General features: G+C 48.2%; 11 protein-coding genes; 4 read left to right on the top strand and 7 right to left on the bottom strand.

Moving 5' to 3' along the window:
* Positions 1 to 568: 568 nt before the first annotated feature.
* On the top strand, positions 569 to 1,574 carry FFUJ_02205 (related to galactinol synthase; the record flags this gene model as incomplete). XM_023573909.1 has 2 exons in its annotated part: positions 569 to 605; positions 667 to 1,574. The coding sequence occupies 2 exons, from the start codon at positions 569 to 571 to the stop codon at positions 1,572 to 1,574; spliced, it is 945 nt and encodes a 314-aa protein (XP_023427353.1).
* Positions 1,575 to 1,680: 106 nt separating this feature from the next.
* On the bottom strand, positions 1,681 to 3,277 carry FFUJ_02204 (related to 1-aminocyclopropane-1-carboxylate synthase; the record flags this gene model as incomplete). XM_023573908.1 has 6 exons in its annotated part: positions 1,681 to 2,220; positions 2,270 to 2,478; positions 2,527 to 2,672; positions 2,732 to 2,988; positions 3,041 to 3,082; positions 3,131 to 3,277. The coding sequence occupies 6 exons, from the start codon at positions 3,275 to 3,277 to the stop codon at positions 1,681 to 1,683; spliced, it is 1,341 nt and encodes a 446-aa protein (XP_023427352.1).
* Positions 3,278 to 4,847: 1,570 nt separating this feature from the next.
* FFUJ_02203 (related to integral membrane protein) lies at positions 4,848 to 6,257 on the bottom strand (the record flags this gene model as incomplete). XM_023573906.1 has 6 exons in its annotated part: positions 4,848 to 5,230; positions 5,279 to 5,409; positions 5,460 to 5,683; positions 5,731 to 5,972; positions 6,025 to 6,061; positions 6,114 to 6,257. The coding sequence occupies 6 exons, from the start codon at positions 6,255 to 6,257 to the stop codon at positions 4,848 to 4,850; spliced, it is 1,161 nt and encodes a 386-aa protein (XP_023427351.1).
* A 2,198-nt stretch (positions 6,258 to 8,455) lies between these two features.
* On the top strand, positions 8,456 to 9,087 carry FFUJ_02202 (uncharacterized protein; the record flags this gene model as incomplete). XM_023573905.1 has 2 exons in its annotated part: positions 8,456 to 8,793; positions 8,856 to 9,087. 2 exons carry the CDS (start codon positions 8,456 to 8,458, stop codon positions 9,085 to 9,087), a joined length of 570 nt encoding a protein of 189 aa, XP_023427350.1.
* Positions 9,088 to 9,343: 256 nt separating this feature from the next.
* FFUJ_02201 (related to 2`-hydroxyisoflavone reductase) lies at positions 9,344 to 10,374 on the bottom strand (the record flags this gene model as incomplete). XM_023573904.1 has 3 exons in its annotated part: positions 9,344 to 9,805; positions 9,862 to 10,278; positions 10,339 to 10,374. The coding sequence occupies 3 exons, from the start codon at positions 10,372 to 10,374 to the stop codon at positions 9,344 to 9,346; spliced, it is 915 nt and encodes a 304-aa protein (XP_023427349.1).
* Positions 10,375 to 10,800: 426 nt separating this feature from the next.
* FFUJ_02200 (uncharacterized protein) lies at positions 10,801 to 11,940 on the top strand (the record flags this gene model as incomplete). The annotated part of the gene is made up of 1 exon (XM_023573903.1): positions 10,801 to 11,940. The coding sequence occupies one exon, from the start codon at positions 10,801 to 10,803 to the stop codon at positions 11,938 to 11,940; it is 1,140 nt and encodes a 379-aa protein (XP_023427348.1).
* A 131-nt stretch (positions 11,941 to 12,071) lies between these two features.
* Positions 12,072 to 12,341, bottom strand: FFUJ_02199 (uncharacterized protein; the record flags this gene model as incomplete). XM_023573902.1 has 2 exons in its annotated part: positions 12,072 to 12,222; positions 12,280 to 12,341. 2 exons carry the CDS (start codon positions 12,339 to 12,341, stop codon positions 12,072 to 12,074), a joined length of 213 nt encoding a protein of 70 aa, XP_023427347.1.
* A 1,083-nt stretch (positions 12,342 to 13,424) lies between these two features.
* Positions 13,425 to 13,929, top strand: FFUJ_02198 (uncharacterized protein; the record flags this gene model as incomplete). XM_023573901.1 has 2 exons in its annotated part: positions 13,425 to 13,695; positions 13,739 to 13,929. 2 exons carry the CDS (start codon positions 13,425 to 13,427, stop codon positions 13,927 to 13,929), a joined length of 462 nt encoding a protein of 153 aa, XP_023427346.1.
* Positions 13,930 to 14,238: 309 nt separating this feature from the next.
* Positions 14,239 to 14,939, bottom strand: FFUJ_02197 (uncharacterized protein; the record flags this gene model as incomplete). XM_023573900.1 has 2 exons in its annotated part: positions 14,239 to 14,823; positions 14,874 to 14,939. 2 exons carry the CDS (start codon positions 14,937 to 14,939, stop codon positions 14,239 to 14,241), a joined length of 651 nt encoding a protein of 216 aa, XP_023427345.1.
* Positions 14,940 to 15,319: 380 nt separating this feature from the next.
* Positions 15,320 to 16,495, bottom strand: FFUJ_02196 (uncharacterized protein; the record flags this gene model as incomplete). The annotated part of the gene is made up of 1 exon (XM_023573899.1): positions 15,320 to 16,495. The coding sequence occupies one exon, from the start codon at positions 16,493 to 16,495 to the stop codon at positions 15,320 to 15,322; it is 1,176 nt and encodes a 391-aa protein (XP_023427344.1).
* Positions 16,496 to 17,493: 998 nt separating this feature from the next.
* FFUJ_02195 (related to triacylglycerol lipase II precursor) lies at positions 17,494 to 19,155 on the bottom strand (the record flags this gene model as incomplete). XM_023573898.1 has 2 exons in its annotated part: positions 17,494 to 17,710; positions 17,768 to 19,155. 2 exons carry the CDS (start codon positions 19,153 to 19,155, stop codon positions 17,494 to 17,496), a joined length of 1,605 nt encoding a protein of 534 aa, XP_023427343.1.
* Positions 19,156 to 19,249: the final 94 nt, after the last annotated feature.

Genomic DNA, 19,249 nt, shown 5'->3' with positions numbered 1-19,249 from the left:
AAGCATAGGATAAGCACGCATGGTGATGGAAGTAATGATTTCCAGTAGATTAGTCAGCGGCCTTACTACGGAAAAGTCATGGCCGACGTTGCAAAACAGCCATTCCGGTACAGCACTGATTGCAAACATAAGAGCAAACCTGTTATCGATCACATCGAACGCCAGCTCTTCCGATGCCAAGCAGGATCCAGCGATCGGTGAGAGATTGCCAAGAGATAATCTCCAATAGTGCATCTTTCAGCTGCGCCATTTCCTGCCACTGAGACAATGTTAGACATGGAAATACCAACTTTGGGAAAAGGTGCATAAAGGATGTGGAGTTAGTTCCAGCTTTCGGTACGAGATCGCCATAGAAACAAGCCACTCCGATTGCCGTCCGAGGCAGCCGTGTGTACTAAGTTTGCGCAATAAACTCTAATGAACTGCCGACGCTGGGTTATAAAAGAACACGCGGCCGCAATTCAATAATATGAGGGTTCTTCCCTGGACCGATGAGCAATTGATCTTTTCTGTCGAAGCTCTTTAATTTGTATTCACTTTCGGAGATCTCTAATTTATCCCGGTTACAATGGTTTCTGAGAATACTGCAACTCTACCCTCAAAAGGTCGGTGATTGCTTGAACGTATGGTTGGACTTCCCGATTTCATTGACTGACTATCATCCAGTCTGGGCAACGTTGGTGACGAATGATGATTATCTCAAGGGCGTGCTGACGCTCAACTATCGTCTGAGATGTGTCAAGTCAAAGTACCCGCTGCTGGTTCTATACACCAGCACATTATCTCAAGCCAGCGTCGAGTCTCTCAAGCGCCGGGGTGTAGCAGCCCTCCAAGTACCACGACTCGCTCCAACAACAGCAAAGGAATACACCGATGATCCACGATTCAACGAGTGCTGGACGAAGCTGATCGCCTTCTCACTTACAGACTACTCACGAATAGTCCTACTTGACTCGGATATGCTTCCTCTCCAGAGCATGGATGAGCTCATGGACCTTGATCTCGATTTCCCGTTATTAAGCGGATCTGGAGATACAGAGCGCAGCAAAAGAGTCTTTGCTGCTTGTCATGCATGCACTTGTAATCCACTACGAAAGCCGCACTACCCGCCGAATTGGAAACCTGAGAATTGCGCCCTGACAACCCAGCACGTTTCACCGGACACAGCACAAACTACTGGAGCAGATAACTCATCGGGTTTGGGCAAGCTCAACAGCGGACTCTTAGTCATAAACCCATCGAAAGTCATTTTCGATCAGATCGTCACAAAGCTGAATGAGGCTGGTCTCGATTATCAATTCCCAGATCAGGACCTCTTGGCAGATCTCTTCAAAGGTCGTTGGGTAGCGCTACCGTATATCTACAACGCCTTGAAGACGATGCGGGATCCAAGCGTGCACGGAGCCATATGGCGCGATGACAAGGTAAAGAACGTTCATTACATTCTCAGTCCCAAGCCATGGGATGAGCTAGGGCCTGATGGGACGTGGAAGGGAGATAAACCTATTCATAAGTGGTGGATTGACGCGTACAAGTCAATGCGTGCAGAGGAAAAGACACTCGGAATCTCGTAAATGCATGCCACTTCACCTGTCTGAGCGTTAGGTAGAGCTAATCGAGGTATAAGGATAAAGCTCTTGACACATTAAAATTCCTGCCGTGTGATCATTTACCTCTTATCTACTCAAGCTGACCACGGAAAGCTTCAATAGCTTTGATCATGCGCCCCAGACCCAAGTGCAGATATGTCTTTTCATGAGCAAACACGATTCGAAACCAGCCAGGTACATCGCTTCCAAAATCAGCACCGAGAGCCAAGAAGATCTTGTGCTTTAACAAGGTGTCTTGCAGACTCGATTCAAGAGTCCTCTGTCCTCTGTCAAGATCTTCTCTGTGTTCTTTCTGCAAAGTAACGTCGATCTGTGCGCGCAAGGGCTGGAATAGATCAGCCCAGACGAACAATCCCGCATTGGATCCTTGTTTGTAGGGAATCTTTCGACTCTTGAGAAACTCGGTTGTCAGCTCATAGTTCTCTGCCAGTCGGAATCGATTTGTCTTAACGTAGTTCTCGATAAATGCATCGTCGGAAAGAACACGTGCGGTCGCGAGGTCAGCTAGAGATGAAGGGCCAGAGAAGTAAGAGTTTGCTTCGCAAGCTCGTAGAAACGCTTCATTTCGACTGATGAGGCAGCCTATCCTGAGACCGCAGGAGCCAAAGTCCTATCAAGACGTCAGTGTCTCTCAACTCCTTGGCTATGCAGTGCCATACCTTGCCCATTCCCCATAGGACATGCAGCAGATCTCTATCAATCAGGCCATCCGAGTTGACAGCCAAAGCTGAAGTAAAGTCCGGTGCGCCAGGGGCTTCTGGGTTCTTCCAGACCGACAGAGCATATACCTCGTCACTGATGAGGTGTAGGTTATGCTTCTGGCAGAATTGCATATACGCTTTCAGAACCTCGGGGGTATAACATCGACCTGAGGCACGATTAGAAGAAGTTACAATAAGAATAAGTACATACTCACCTAAGGGGTTATGGGGGTTGCATAGCAAGAACACTCTGACCCGGATTCCTTGCTTTTCAGCTTCTTCCAAGGCTTTCTCATAATAAGTAACCGTCTCAATACTAAAGGGATCTACATCTCCAAATGAGACACCGACAATCTTGGCTCTATAAACGGTTAGATAGACTAAACCTGCTACAGCCAGTAAAGTCAGATGTTGACTCACTCAACTCTATAGCTCAGATCGATAGGGAAGTTTCCATAGTGCGGTCGCGAAAGCAAAACGCCATCACCTTTGTCGCAGAGCGCGAAGCCACTGAGCTCGATTGCCTGGCCTACACCCGAGGTGACAATGACTTGATCTTTGGAGATGTCTTCAAATGGGCTGAAGTGGCGGTTGATGAATCTTGCGAGGGTATTTCGTAGACGATGAGAGCCAGCGAACCCATCACCGGCTGTTAGAGCATGACTATCGAGACTGAACTACTGGCTGTCAGCATAACTGATACTTCTGTCGTCGTTGTCGAGTAAATACATTCTGGGTGATGTGTTGAATCAGTTCTTTGTGCATCAATGTCTGCTAGGTATCAGTCTTGCATCATTAGTGTCCCAATTGAGCATATACATTCTCAGCGACTCCGAGACTGATGTATCCTTCAGGGTTTGTTTCTGCGTGCCATAGGTCGTTGACTACATCCAGCATCGGCATCTTGCTCGTTGGTGTCGCGAATACCTCTCCTCTCTTTGAGAGCGTTGCCCTTGAAGGTGCCATAATCGGTCAAGATAGGAGTATATAGTAGCGCGGATAAATCACAAAGTGTAGATGTTCCAGCAATAAATCGCAGGTCTCGTGCTAGATGATGAAAAAAGCAGGTATTGTTCATTCATCGAGCATCTGTTTAAAGGCGATTAGAGCGCAGTTCCGCCCAGTCTATGTTCTCCAAAGGGCGCGGGATGACATCACGAATAAGCAGCCAAGGCTCAAATAGGATGACACCTGCAGGACGGAGATTTGACTTTTATTCAAAGAACTACATAAGTCATTATTGCCTGGAGAGGTGTGCTGTTCCTCTGGCATTGTAAGTGAATTGCTGGGTAAATAAAGTTAGCCTGAAGTTCGCAACAGGGTAAGTTTCTCAAGACAGGGTTGCAGGTCTCGGCGAACCACGATATGCGATCAGTAACATAAACTATCACTTTCCCAATCGTGTTTCTGCCCGATCTTGTGATACCTCTGATATCGGCATTCTGGTTTCAATGCCAGAGGTTGCATGCCGATCATGTTTCAGAGCGGCTAGTAGTCGGTGTAGTTCCGTTGTCAAGATGTCTTTTCCCAAGAAACCCCTGTTAACATCACTTAGGCAACTTGACGGCACCTAAAAGCTTGGTCCGGCAGTCTTTGAACTCTTTCTACGCCACCAACCTCGTTAAAATGCCAAGAACCAGCTGAAACTATAGCGCAGCCGTTATCGACTGCTAAACCCAATATTTGGCGTTCTCCCAATATCGCGGCTTCGCTTCCCCTCACTTCAGTCCTCAAGTGCCGAAGCCCTGACCCTGTCTCCGACGCATTTAGCGCAAATGGTGCCATGTCGCTCACATTGGCGGAAGTTCCGGAGTATTTCTTGCCAACTTCCGAGACCGTCACCAAAAAGACACGATGCTACCTTGATGCGTCTGATCGCCATCAGGGTACTGTTTCTTATTGGATATTGAGTTTGTCTGGTCGCAGACGCAGGACTACGCTGAGATGCACGTGGAAAAAGCAAAAGTGAGGTTCACTAGAGCAAGAACGGTGTTGACCTTGCAGTGTCATATCGTCAGCCTCAGTTTATCAAGTTCTAGACTTTTTGGTAACGTCAGTGCAAAAGTCAATGCGTAGAATGACATTTTTGGTGACAGCCGCCCGAAGCTTAAGCGTCCACGGACTGAGGTTTGTGGAACTGAACGGGTCAAATAGTTACGGATGCGTGGGGTCTAACAGACGAGACATGTCGCTGGCAGTGGAGATGGGTACGAAAACAGTCTCTGAGAATCTGCAACGGAATGATCCGTGACATTTCTTCAGTGGATTCGGCGCTGGAGAAAACCTGCTTTGGTGCTGAGACGAGACACGGCGGATCAATCCTAGAGTCGACGCTTGAGACGCAGGGGCCCATCCACTAATGTCACCAAAATCATCACGCCCAGGTTGCGATTGGTTGGAATGGTTCCTAGTATCTGGGTCCAAATGCCTCGATCATCGCTATTAATTATTTTACTGTACTCTAAGTTACAAGGTATATCCATAACATCGCTTTTCCAAGACTCCATTCTAATTCAAGTTCGTTGTACCAGTTTGATCAGTGTTTGGAAACGTGAACCGTCGTCTCATTCTTGACGAGAATACCACCAAAGTTTGCGCCGAATTCTCCAGTGCCTGGACTTTGACCCGTGACTGTAGATGTGTACTTGTTGCCCGCTGGTCTGAACCGGTCGATGGCGTGGCTCTCAAAGTCTGACACTGAGCCTCGACCACCGCCGTCGTCGGACTCGGCGAGTTGGTGTGTTGAGGAAGATTCGTCGTTGGGCGTGGATTTGTTGATGGTGTCGAGACGGATGGATTGCTTGGTTTGACTGCGGCCGTAGCTGTTGGGGTAACTCCCTGAGCTGGCGCCTGTTCGGGTTCGGGGATGCGTGCAGGTGAAGATGTACGTGCACGCGGGTCGAATCGTGGGCAGTGAGGCTGTACATGTTAGATATCGTTGAGTGAGTAGTTCGAATTGGGGCGTACCGGAAACGTTGATCAGATTGACCTCGACTGTTGCCCAGATGACAATGTCGCAAATATTCCAAGTCAAATCTGCGGACTTGTCATTAAAGACGCGAGCAGCGACAATAAGTCGGATAGCGGCAGCGCAAATGCTGGTTCTGTCAGTAACTCCATCAATTGGCCCAATGTAAATGTCACTTACAAGAACCCAAAGGTAAACATGACCATGATACCAGCCTTCTGGATCATGGGCAGTTGCAATTTTCCAATCTGCCACATTGGCAGGATCAAGATAGCAATGTCAATGGCAGCGTGTACCAGCGTCGTGCCAAAGAAGAACTTCTTATCCTCGATGGCGCAGTAACCGCCTGCCTTGGAATCCCAGAACGCATCGACGGGAACACAATGAAAAATACCCATGAAGATCTATTACCAATTAGCCTAGAAGCCTTGATTGATCGTGATGTACATACTCGGAAGATGATCCAGACGATGGCGCATCCGAAGAGGATTTGAATTGGGAGTCGGATATTGCTGACCCGGAACATGCGCCAGTAGAGACTGAGAATCGAGACTTTGGCGAAGAATAGACCGAAGGCGTAGAAGAGCTCGGCGATGAAGAGGAGAAGTTTCGATTGATACAATGCATCTTCCAATGTAATGTTCCTCATTTTTGTGACATCCGTAATATGTAGTCCAAGACCATGATTGACCCCTTGGTAGTGTTAGTATCGATATCGGTCGTTGGTCGTTGTGCGGGAACCTACAGTAGGGAATAATAATGATCCAACCAACAGAAATGGCCTTAAAATTGTCAGCACTAACAACCTCACTCACAGCAGCTCAAAAAACTCACATATCCACAAAGAGCAAAGTAATCGTCCCAAGACAATGGAATCCTCTTGAGCCGACGACTCAACAACCGAAGGATAGTAATGATAGTCGCAGCAGCAAAAGTGACAAACAGCACGACCCAAAGGTCCGTCTGCTTAGACTCCATCTTCGCCGTATCCCCCCGTCCACGGAGGCAAACAGCAAAAAAGAGCAAATACCTCCGCGAATCAAGGTTTGCAAAGCTTATTGCTCACTCAGTTCGTCAAGAACCAGAGGGGGGGCAGCCCAACCATACAGATCAAAGTTTGGAGATGGGAAAAGAGAGAGATGACGAGAAGAGCGAAAGGACCAACGCGAACCCGAGAGGATGGATACAATGCGAGAGATATGTATAATTACGCCAGGGGGGGGGGAGGGAAAGAGTTCCCCGAAAGGAAACATTTTAATTTATCTATTCGAAACGAACCGGTATGTGGACCTGGGAACTAAAGGGGAACGCAGGTAGCTTCAAAGCCTGCGATGATCGTGTCAAGGTCCCCTCGTAAAAAAATACAACTTGGGTGAACTTCAAAGCGCGCTTGTAGGCCTCAACGGTTGTGATCGTCGCTGGATGAGGTCTAAGGAGTCGGGCTAGCAGACTAGTCGGTTCCACAATGTGACATTCGACTGGTCCACCGGCGTTTTTAGGACATGACTTGGTTATCCCGTTCTCGGTTTGGTTCTTCACTGCCAAGTTGGTAGCGGCAAGGTTGGCTCTGGGCTCTGCGGGTAATCTCTGGGCACACTCGAAGGATTCACTTGGATAAGATGAGGTGCATTGTCACATCGAGATTCCACAAGTGTCAGTGACCCCAAACCTTGTCATTGTTTGACAGTTAATATCGAGGGTGGACCATCTCGCAGAACTCAATCTGCGAGTAATCTTCACGTGGCATGTCAGCATCTTCTGACTCTTTTAACTTTTCTTTTTGCAGATACCTTACCTAGTGTAATAGTGAGGCAGACGCTTCTCTGCGCTGGCGCCATAACCCGCGCTAAACATCGATAGCATCAACACGGGTTCGCTCCCGCATCAGCTCGTAAGGCTAAGCAAAATTAACAAGACCCAGAATCTGCCGCGGAGGCCGCGCGGGGGGAGACGGTAGTTACGCGGGTGTCGTGCCGCAACCACAAAAGAAGGGCTTCCCCTACTAGCCCAGCGGATACCGGACTTCCGGGGGGGCGAGGTAGGCTAGGCTAGCTTCAGGCCCAACTGTAAGGTAGCAATGCGAGGTTTTGCTTCGGTGACGATCTCAGAACCCAAGATTGAGGATCCCAAGGGCCTGGGCCGGATGAAGAAAAGAGAGAGATCGAGCGTAAAAAGCAAGGACTGAACCCCTGTGAAAGTGTGTGTATCTTGCAATGCGTCGGCTTGGCTGTTGGTTCAGGGTCTTTGCTCACCGCGCCAGCGCGTCTAAACAAGGTATCCAATCCTCTTACCCAATCGCCCCGAATCCTCCAATCAGTTATCATTTATACATAATAGAGATAAAATATTCCGAATAATCGGGTATGCCACCACGGCACCACCTTGGCTCCTTGGCACAACGGCATTTTCTACCTTTCTTCCTCTCAAGTCTCATCAAAGCGCGACCTCCAACGTCGCAGCGGATCTGGGGTCGTCTAGTTTCGGAACGGTTTAGACCAGTGGACCAGCCAGTGGGTTACGGCCTAGTCAAAAAACGATGCTACACTTACCGCAATTCTCTTGTACAGTACGTGAACGGCAAACACCGTCTGTGGAGTTTGCCTGAATCCTTCTGCCAGAAGAGGAAGATAAGCGTCAGGGGCGCGCAGAACGGGATGCGGTCTGTGCTTGACGTTGCATGATGAGGCTTCATGCAGACAAGATCGTCACCTCCAGGCAAAACCACAGTTTCGCCTCTCAAACTCCGCTAGCATATCACCGTTCCTCACAAATAAAGCAGCTTTTAATGCCTAAAGACCCCTAGAGTTCAGAAGCCGTTGAGACTATGGGCGGTTTGTGGGCGGGAAGCGGGCTATCCTTCCAGATGAGTAGAGCTATCGCGAGTCAGAGGCAGTCTAGTACTCGAAATGGCGGTATGCCCCGAGACTAAGGATTTACACCGCGGACAACGCGTTTCGAATGCCCACAAGCGCAACCAATCGTCTCGCCATCAATAGTCATCCTTTCCCCTCATCGGCTCCGCTCCTTCATTCGCCTCAAGGGTCCTGACAGCTTTACAAAATTGCATTTAATAAATCCAGCCCAGGAACGGCCCGTAGTACAACTTGGCACTCAAACCTTCTATTACACTTTTTTACTACTGCACAACATATTGACGCCTCACCCAAATTATAGCAATGGCTCCTTCAACTACTACTCCCGATCTCGTCCCCGAGCCCGTCTCCAAGCTTCCCGAGCGACCCAAGGAGGATGGCTCCGCCCTCAACGAGCACGAGCGGGATGAGCTTGCGTTTGTCGACAAGTACAGCGCCCCCGATGTCTATATCAACGCAAAGACCGATACGCTCTGGTTTCCCTGGATCGGACCCATTGAGCTGAAGCCCATGCGCATGGAGAACAGGACGGGTACTTTCGTCGTCGGCCTTCGATCAAAGGTCGCTGCCAGCCTGGGCAAGCACCGACATCGTGGTACCGTTACAGCCATCACCATGTCAGGAGAATGGGGCTACAAGGAGTATTTTTCCCCCCGTCCCCTAACCTTGTACGAGATTGAGATGCTAATCTATCGCGATCCAGATACGACTGGGTTGCCCGACCTGGAGATTGGGTTTGCGAGAACCCCGGCGTTATCCACACCTTGTCTGTCCAGGACGACACTGATATCGTGTTTACCATCACTGGTAGCATTGAGTTCCTCAATGACGATGATACCTTGAAGTTCACTCTTGATCTCTTCAGCTTCTCCAAGTTGTATTACGACCACTGCAAGGAGAAGGGCATCAAGCCTAACGATGCTCTCTGGCACTAAATGGAAATGAATAACGGTTGGGATGGGTTGGTTACGGCATATAGCTTTGCATGATTTTCGCATGATAGTCTCCATGAATAACACAGGAGATATGAACAATGAATACTATTGATGATATTTGTATCCTGGTGCAATGTTCGGGAATGCCGTGGTGTATTGGCTTGGCAATGGCGGTGAGGCCGTTTTATATGCCGAGGTATATAACCATACCACGTGACGTCTCATGATCCTGTCTCCTATGCATTATGTCCTAGACTCAAACAGTCTTTAAAACACGGGAGATCATTTCATCAAAGGTCTCGTCCTGAGCCAGACCAAGCACTTTCATCCAATGAGCCGCTTTGTCAGGGAAATATGTAACAGGCGCATCGCTGTAGACAGTTGCTGTAGCCAGCTCATAGTACCCTCTGCCCCAATTGCCTTCCTCGATATGCTTTGTTGCGCGAGCGTACAAGTCCTTGTTGTCCAAGTTCTCGAGTTGGAACTTAGTGCCTGACATTCTCTCGAGAGCCTCGATGACTTGGTTCTGAGAAGTATTATAGGATGCGACATGAACATACTCATTCTTGGTTTTATCTGAACGGAGGAGTGCAGCAGCTGTAGCTTGGCCGACCTGTGACGCGGTCGTAGTGGTGAACTTTGGTTCGCCTGAGTCGACAAGCTCACCAGTTTTGGTCTTGACGTCTAAGCAAAGTAGTCCTTTACCTTCGACCAGCATCTAATAATTGGTCAGAATATTCCTTTGCTCTGCTTATTTATAGTCCACAGACTTACCCAGTCAATCCAAGGACCAGTGAAAATCGCTGTCCAAGACAGCCCGTCTGCTTCTTTAGACTTAACGTAGTCCATAACGTCTTGTTTCCCCTTAAGGAAAGGCGCCATCTTTTCCAGACCATCGACGGATGTATCGCTCCCAAACTCGCTTGGCATGAATCGCTTGACCTTTGCAGCTGCAACAGCGTCAATGACGATCTTTTGCTCTGCGATATTGGCGGTCGAAAGGGTAGAGATAACAGCATCTTGTCCCGTAAAGACGTCAACAAGAGACGGGAAAGTGTAGTCGGACTTGACAACTGCAGCATCCAAGAACATTGAGTCTGTGACGTTGGATGAAGTGCGGCTGAGGACAGAAACGCTGAAGCCTGCTTTGACAAGTGCTCTAATGAGATATGGCCCGAGATTTCCGCGACCCTATTGTCTTTGTTAGCCAGTAATTCAATGTCCCAAGCGGATGTAAGAAGAGAGACTCACTCCGAGGACCATGACGTTCTTGATTTCAGTAGACATTGTGAAAGTTGGGATAAAATAAAAGATGTAGGGTAAGTAGATGTTTGAGTTGCAAATGCAGGTCAATTGTGTTTGGCGATGTTGCTACATGACTGGAAATGCCTGGAAATGCCTGGAATACTTATAGACTCCAAGCTCAGTAAAATATATAATCAGATGCAAATGATTTCTCAGCATCGAGACATTTCATCATCATGGCCTCGATCCAAGCTCATCTCGTCGTGAAGATGGTGGAGTCTAAGCCTCTTTTAGCCAGCAGGTGGAAGCTAAACTATTTTGGACTATCAGGTGGAGGCTAGTCCTTTTTGGGGACACGCGTATCTGCTGCTGATGATTAGTCAAGCATCGTTCGAGTATTCCCTCATCAAAGAAACATTCTCTTCCCATCCGTAGTCATCGATTAGTACACATAAAGGCCAATGCAGAATGGGCTTTTTACAGAGATCGTGCCAAGCTTGCGTCAAAGCCCGACGGCGCTGCAATCTCGCGAGTCCCTGCTGCGAGAGATGCTCCACCAGGCGCATTCCCTGTCGGTACACCAATGAGCCAGCCCCTGCGCCTCTGGTTATCCACAAAGAGACACTCAAAAGTGTTTTCAAAGCTCGAAAGCTCAAGGAAGAACAGAGATCTCAGAGCTTGTCACGTTTATTGCTCCATGGCGTCCTGGACACAAGGCTACAGATCTTCATTCGACAAGTCCTCTCTAATGATTACTATGATGGCTCTCGACCTCCTCTGGCGGAATCAGACTTGGCAAGATTACATGGTCTTGGAGTCATGAGCAAGTCCATGCATAATGGTATCCAAATCTTTAATCCATTGCATCTGGAGATTGTGCGGGTGTTTGACCAGGAAACGCTTCACCACTTGTCGGACATGCTTCGAACCTTTCCTGGCCAGTTTGCTGAGCATGGCAAGACCTCCTTCATTCATTCTGCACTATATGATCCCACACTACCACCACCACTCAAACAAGTTCGCGATGTCTGCTACAGCTATCACATCGCGGGCGATTATCTCGCTGATAGTCGCCTCAATGCCCTCCGCCTGACAATCAGACGCCTCCTTCGTCTTTCCAAATGCACCAGCACATTCGCAGACACGCTGGCATACGCACAAGCCATAAGCCTCGCGCAAATAATCCGTCTCCTGGAGTGCCACGACCTAAAAGAAGATGAAATCGGACGCGACAATGAAAAGATGTGGGCTCTTACCCATAAATTATGGCAGAATGCACCAACTCAACTACCAAGCTCACTAAGTCCCTGGAAAGCATGGCTATTCTCTGAGAATGTCAGACGCACTATAATGGTTTGCAACATCCTTTTGGCAGTGTATAGTTCGTTGAGAAGGGGATATACGATGCATTCACTATGTGTTGAGGCTCTGCCGTTTGATGTGCGGACAAAGCTTTGGGATGCAGACAGTGAGAGTGCTTGGGAGGGTGCCGCTTGGAAAGTGCCGGGGCCTTATTTGGTGACCTTGAGCCAGTTCACAGAGCTCCAGCAGCCCGCAATTGGTGGTTCACGGTTTGAAGATCTTCTTCTGCTCTCATTCAGGAGATGAAGGACAGAAACGACTTTACTGGTCAACCATATCCACTGAGTGAGAAGAATTTGGTACTATGGCTATCAAGAAATGAACAATCCTCATCAATCGTAAACCATCCGCCTCGTCACCATGTTTCACCAAGACGCTTAGCAAGTGCACTTGGCCAAGCAGAGAAGAGGGATGTTAGGGTCTGTCTCGCAGGTCCCCTGGAAAGCACAAGTTCCACCAGCACAGGCTGATTTGCAGGGCTCAAGAGTCTTTGGGTCGGAGTAAAACAAGCCGCCGTTTTCACAGGCACTATACAAAGTCAGCAACCAATTGTCAACAAGGTCTGCTCATGAGGGAATGACATACGACTGGGGAGCCGCGATTGCAACGGTGGCGATGGCCAGGATGCTGAAGATGGAGAACTGCATTATGATAGCTGTGATGTGAGTGAGTTATGGGAAGGACAGAGGTTCTTCGGGTCGTCGGTGTCTTTTATATGATGTAGCTATGTGACTTGTCAATTACTAGGATTGGATCCTTTAGCTGACCACATTCCTATTTCTGTGCAACCGATGTTGCAAAGGGATTTATACCACCCAAATCTCACGTCACACATGGATTGAAGGATTTACCTGCCGATTGTAGCCTAGAGTCGCCTGAAAAGGTCGTTAATCTGCATGAACACTGGGGACATATGCATGTCTCTGACCACAACTACTATCCACTATAGCTTATGGTTAAAGAGATATGAGGCTATCCTCCGGGGGCAAGAAAACAGCGGACCTTACTGTGGGGTGGCAAAATAAACTTAGCAAAAAGTCATCCTAAACTTAGGCTACATTACCTAAGTCTTTTTGTCATTTAGGATTGGGGTCCTTTGTTTTCTTTCCTCCCCTAGGCTATCAGACCAGCATACGAATAGTGCTCGGCCATAATATTCCGAAAGGATCCGCATGGACTCTTGCCGCAGAAGGATCTACTCCCGTACCTCTCGGGTCATCATCCGGGACCGGTCCCGCTTTCTATACGAGATGCGCTTGAGCATACGACGCTGAGTGAGATCCATTGGCCGAAGTCCGTGATTATATGAGAAGGATTGCAGCCCTTGAGTCAATGCGATCAAAGTTTTCAATCCATTTGAGTCAGCAACATTGACCTGACTTCCTTGTGTAAATGTCGTTCGAGGCCAGGAGCGGAGTTATGCTTCATGACATCATATTTGGGATCTCCTCAACCACCATTTTGAGACAGCATTACAGCCAATACTGTTATCAGCGACTTTGACCGACTATACATCTGGCAGTTAGCGCCGAACTTCACTTATAAGTCGATTGACTCACACTGATTGTGATAAAGGAGATATCATGCCGGCGACACTCCCGGTCTCTAGCCCCAGACCGGCCCGAGTTTCGGAACCGGCCTCTCGGAGCCGATAACGAACCCTTAAACAGCGCCTTCAACTTCAGAACTTCCCCTCATCGATAACGCCCTTCACTCATCCCATCACCACAATGTCTTCAGCAACATATCAAATCGAAAAGCCAGTCCGCGACGACTTCGAAGAATGGTCCAAATTATTCCGCGCCTACATCGACTTTTATAAATCCAAGATCGACGAGGATCAATACGCGCGAACTTTTGACCGCATCATCGAGGAGAAGAATGGACTGCAGGCGCTGGTCGTTCGACAAGTTAAAGAAGAGGAGAAGAAATTAGTTGGGATAGCGCATTTCTTTCCGGAGCAGACGCCTTGGAGCGAGAAGCAGATTCTTTTACTAAATGGTAAGTTGACAGAGTTACGTGAGGAGTGGTGTTGACGTGATAGACTTGTTTGTCGACCCGGAAGTTCGTGGAGAGGGTCTTGGGAGGAAGTTGACGCAGGCTGTGGCGGATGTTGCGAGGGAGAAGGGGTTTATGAGGGTGCAGTGGGTTACCAAGCATGATAACACTGCGGCACGGAAGCTTTATGATACTCTTGCTGAGAGCCAGTTTGTTCAGTATAGAATGGCTTTGTGATAAAGTTACCCCATCTAATACAGTACCAAGTAATCCTAGCTACATAAAACAATCGTGAATTTACTAAACTTCTGCCATTACCCTGGGTAAAATCTCTCTCATTGTCTTTCCTTTGCTTTTGTACTTCTCCCCAACTTCTGCATCCCGCCAAAATCCAGATTCGGTGATTGATCCACGCATGATGTAGTGAGGAATATGTTCCAGATCCGATGGTTTAACGGAAGATTGCCTGACAACATTACCCCTCTTGTCCCTAAACACGAGAAGCACTTCTTCATCCTCAATCGACTCTCGATCAAACACCAGTAATCAGCAACCGGAAACTGAAACATGGGCAATAGCATCCTCGTAGTCGTCCTCTTCAGACTCTCGTGAAGTTACAACGGCTGATACTCCCTCTTTGACCTCTGCTATATCTCCATCATTGAAGATACGGCAGACTTCTGGTGAAGCGAGTTCCGGAAACCTATTATATATGTTCTCCCAGCCCTGATCACCAGTATCGAAGAGTGAAGCATCGTCGAGGATGCGCCACCAGTGATCTTCGGTATCTCCGAACAGCTCGCCGAGAGGATTGTCTTGCTCAAAAGCAGCTGCTGCGTCGTAAATCCATCGACGAAACTTGACATCGTCATTGACTCCACCATAGAATGTGCGTAGGACGACCAATTTCTCATATAAGTTGTTACCAGGGGAGTATTTCTCTGCTATACGACGAAGCTTCTGTGATCGCCACGGAACGATAACTGTCTGAATCAATTCGTGTTTGTCGTTTGAGATGTCATCAAGAATCGAAGATGTAAAAGCTGAGATATCATCCTCACGCACAAAGGCTTGTATAAGCTGGTCTCGCTGCTGATTGATAGGTAGGGATGAAGTTGAGTCCCATTTCCTCTGGCCGAGGTGTCAAGCAAAGTGGATAATGCTTAAAAGAGAGTACTTACAAGAAGATACTGCTCGATAGGAAAAGCTCCAAACGTGGGACAGATGTTTCCTTGGTGTTGACTCATTATTCTGGTCTGTTGTGATTTTCCAATGATGTGACTGGGATTTCTGCTGGGTAGCGCTTGGTGAGAATTTAGCTTGTTGAGTTACGTGATCACATCACATCCTAGTGGGGCAAAAGAGTATGCGATGGGGAAGTTAAACAGACTGTTGCTTATAATACGGGACGGCGCGGGAGCATTGTGGTCTCTCAAGGAATCAACTGGACCGAGCTCTATATCAATTCCATCTGGCCGGTATTCTGTCTGGTGTCTACCTAATGGAGGGACTGTCTGTCTTTAATAGTCTAAAGAAATCACACTCAGGAAAATTTGCATTGTAGCGGTTAGGAACATAGCGACACGTGTATTGATAAGTGTATCAGAGTAGTAGGGCTGGAGGCGTCTCATTTACAAGTAGCCCCCGATGATGGGTCAATTATATCCATCTTCACAAAGTTGGAGTAATTCCAGTAATCGCCTTGGGTACCCTCGCCATCAACCGGCTCATTTCCAAAGAACTTCCAAGTCCAGTAGGCGCTTCCTTGAGTATAGGCAGCCCAAGCCTTGAGGCCAGTGTTGAGATTCCGCGCCCGACTGGCAAGCGTGTTGTTGGTGGCAGCCTGGATGGACCACTCGCCGACAAAAACAGGGAACTTTGGTGAAGCAGTACTAACGATCTTTTTGGCATCACTGCAGATAAACTCGGCGAGATTTTGCGACGTAGTCGGACGACCAGCGAAGTAATAGTTGTGGACATCAAAGACGAGATTAGTGCTAGCAGCGAAGTACTTGGCCCAATAGTCGACGGGTCGAAAGCCACCCTGAAGCATGGTGGGTATCTTGGGGTTGACCTTTTCAACGCGCGAAATGACGCCTTGGAAGTACCGAAGAACCCAAGCAGCCCCTTGATCACTTAATGCTTCTGGTGTGCCAAACTTTGTAATATCTCGATTGTCAACCGGCTCGTTGATGGGGGCCAGGGTAAACCCTTGGGGAACATCGGATCCCTGGATGAACTCGATGGCAGCGTCGACCGCCTTGTAAGAATATTCAAGAGCGGTCTGGTTCTGGAACCAGCCATAGTTCCCTTCCTTTTCGCCCAACCCCATGCCGTTCAGACCTCCAGGGAGCGAGTGGATGTCGAGGATGACGTGGATGCCATACTTCTTGATAGCGTAGTCAGATATTGCTCTGAGAAAGCGAGCTTGATTTCCATTGTAAAGCTGGGATCCTGGAACAGTGACCCAAGCATTATATCCAGTCGGCACTCGCATAACGTTGATCCCTGCTGCAGCCATAGTGTCGATATCTTTTTTCGTGATGTAAGAGGCGTATCGCTGCTCTAAAACAGGACCACATTGCGATTTGAGCTTTGCACAAAAATCCCACTCATCAGGTGTACCAGGTGCGTACTGGTTCCACCACTTGGGATCGATTACGGCTTCCTGATGCAGCCAGCCGCCAAGGTTAACTCCATTAGCTTTAAAAGTCTTCCAGTTGAGGTAGTTGGAAGGCGGAGCGGCGGTAGCAAAGCTACAGGAGAAGGCTGTAACAGAAGCAAATGCCAGGAAAGTCTTCATTGTTGGTAGGCGTGGTCCGTGGATCAAGCTTCTGGAGATTGAGTCAAGGTGAAGAAAGGGCTGTAAAGGAAACAGAGTTATTATGTTGGGAGTAGTTAAGGGAATCAGACATTACTGGACCTTTTATAGAATTATAGCAGACCGTTACGGCCTGCTTTCTCGGTCTATTTAGCACCGAAGATGCCAAGTTCATTTCGTCTTATATCACTTTACCCTTGATCGAACCAGTCTATGTATTGGTTGAAACTCTTTCTCCGGCTAAAAGAGTCCTGTAAACTCCAATGCTCTATCGGCATAGTGACATAATACTATCCCGAAGATGCAGAAATGTAGTTAGATGTCCTGGAAATGGTGCGGTAAAGTGGAGTCCCTTGGACCGAAGCGGGATGTCCACATGCCGACGCAGCTGTAGACTGCAGTGATAATAGTCTCATGAATTGAGTGGTTGATTCATGGTAACAAAAAGGACCTGCAGTCTGCATTTCTCATTTGAGATGAGAGTGATAACCTGGGGTCGTGCGGGGGAATCTAGGGACTCGCATCTCCAATTGGAATTTATGAAAGCCGGAGTTCTTCCCATAGACCCGGCTTTGGCTAGTTCTTATTGGGTGCCTCTCCTCGCGGCTCTGAACCATTGGTTCGACTTTTGTTTTCCCCTCTACTTCGGCTCCATGTCCGAAACCTGGGGATGGTACCAGGCTAGCACTGAGATAATTGGGCATAGAGTGGACCGTTCCCATCTATTATATGATGCTCTCGATGATTGAGTGCCGCACGCTGTAGACAGTTGGCCAGATGATCAAGAAGAGACATCGTTCATTGGGCTGAGCCGCACATAGATCCTTCTTTCGCATGTCAGCTGGCTCCATCTCCCTGCCCAGACTGAGACCAAGGCGCCATACTGGGCCGGGAACAGCGAGGTACAGTTCCATTTTTGCGAGTGTCTGTCTAATTCACCAGAAAAGCTATTGAAGTAATATATCACCAAAGTGTAACCATCATGCGCTAAAGATATCCATGACCTGTAGAAGCTCTTCCCATCGTCCATCTTGTTCAATGGCAATACTTCCCCGCGGTTGCATAACCTTGTACTCTGTAGTAAGTTCGGTGCCATATGTGTATCCCTCTTCATCATGAACAAAGGCCCTAAGATCCCTTATCCACGCATCCATAAGTTCCCTCTCCGCGGGCGTCGGTCCATGAGTAATAGAGTAACTGCTCCATGTTAGCAAGGCTGGAGTATAGTGATCTACGTTGAGGTTCATGACTGACTTCCATATAGGCCTGTCCATAGCATGGCTCACACCAAACGAGGCTGGAGCAACGTCATTCGTTATGAACGACAAGCGATATGCGATGAGATATCTCCAAACACTTTTGATGTCAACGCCATTGCGCACCAGATTGTCGACCAGGTATCTTGACGGAGCTCTGACTTGGCCATCGGCAATGATACGCCCAAAGATCTGCTGCCATGCTTTTATGTCTTTTGTTTGCGGAAGGGTGTAATGCTTGAGGAGACGATCTGTCACGTGAGGCGGATAGTAATTGGATATTTGCATCTCGAGAGAAGAGATGTTGGGATCAGGAGGGTTTGTGACGGCGTAGAGAGTATCTTCATCAAGAACTTCTCCTATGTAGAGCTTGAGCCCGCGTTTTTTGAACTCGTGCGCAAATGAACCATCGCGATAGTAGTCAAAGATACCCGAGTGAATGAACAGGTCGTCTGTAACGGGACGAAAAGTATGGTTCTTAAGATCCATGATAGCAGAAGATAGATCATCAGCATTGATACTTCTCAGACAACGTAGCCTCTCTGCGCCACTGGTGTCTGCAGGTATACCGAAGTACTCGCAGAGTTCATCAAACTGCTCCTCGCAGTCTTGAACAGTCTTGGGCTGCGTGGGAATAGCATTGGAGTACATGATCATTCTTGTAAAACGACCATGCGAGTCTTTGCCTCGGAAGTCATAGAGTGCTTGTGCAAGAACAGAGTAAGCTCCAGCACTTCGTCCCGCCAGGATGATGTTGCCAGGGTCGCCTCCAAAAGCAGAGATGTTCTCGAATACCCAGTCCATAGCGAGACGCTGATCCCAAAGACCATAGTTCCCCACAGCTTCTCCGTTAGACTCTTCAAGAAGATATTGGCCAGCAAGGAAGCCAAAGACATTGAGTCTGTAACCAACGGCTACAAACACAGCTTGTAATCCGCCAGTTGAGATGAGTTCGGTAGGATCCATACTCTCTTCTTGACTTGGATCTCCAACCTGGAACCAACCGCCATGGAACCAGACCATGACAGGCCATCTCTTATTCGGCTCGTTCGGGTCAGGCACAGGAGTCCAGATATTGAGTCTAAGACAGTCCTCGCTGTATGCATGTTTAGGGATATGCTCGCTGACGTTCTTGGAGTAATTCGCCTGGGGACAAACAGGTCCAAAATGTGTTGCGTCAAAAGGCGAACCATCTAAGGATTCGTATTGATGTGTTTTTGGAAAAGGCTGAGGCTTTCGCCATCGTAGATCTCCAACGGGAGGTTGAGCGTAGGGAACGCCTGCGAAGCGACGGGACTTGGAATCGAACTGAAGACCTTTGAGAGATCCAGAGTCTGGGAGATTGACGTGACAGTCTGAGGTGGTGTAAGAGATGGAATTGCCCATTTTGACGATAAGAATTATTCTAGAGATAGAAAAGAGGGAACAGCAGAGTACGAGATAAGAAGGGAATAAGAAAGACTCAATAAACTGTTCGTTG

This window comes from Fusarium fujikuroi, chromosome FFUJ_chr03 (assembly GCF_900079805.1).
Source record: "Fusarium fujikuroi IMI 58289 draft genome, chromosome FFUJ_chr03".
Lineage (NCBI taxonomy): Eukaryota > Fungi > Ascomycota > Sordariomycetes > Hypocreales > Nectriaceae > Fusarium > Fusarium fujikuroi.
Note: the sequence above shows the minus strand (reverse complement) of the source record. Positions and strands in the feature narration are given on the sequence as shown.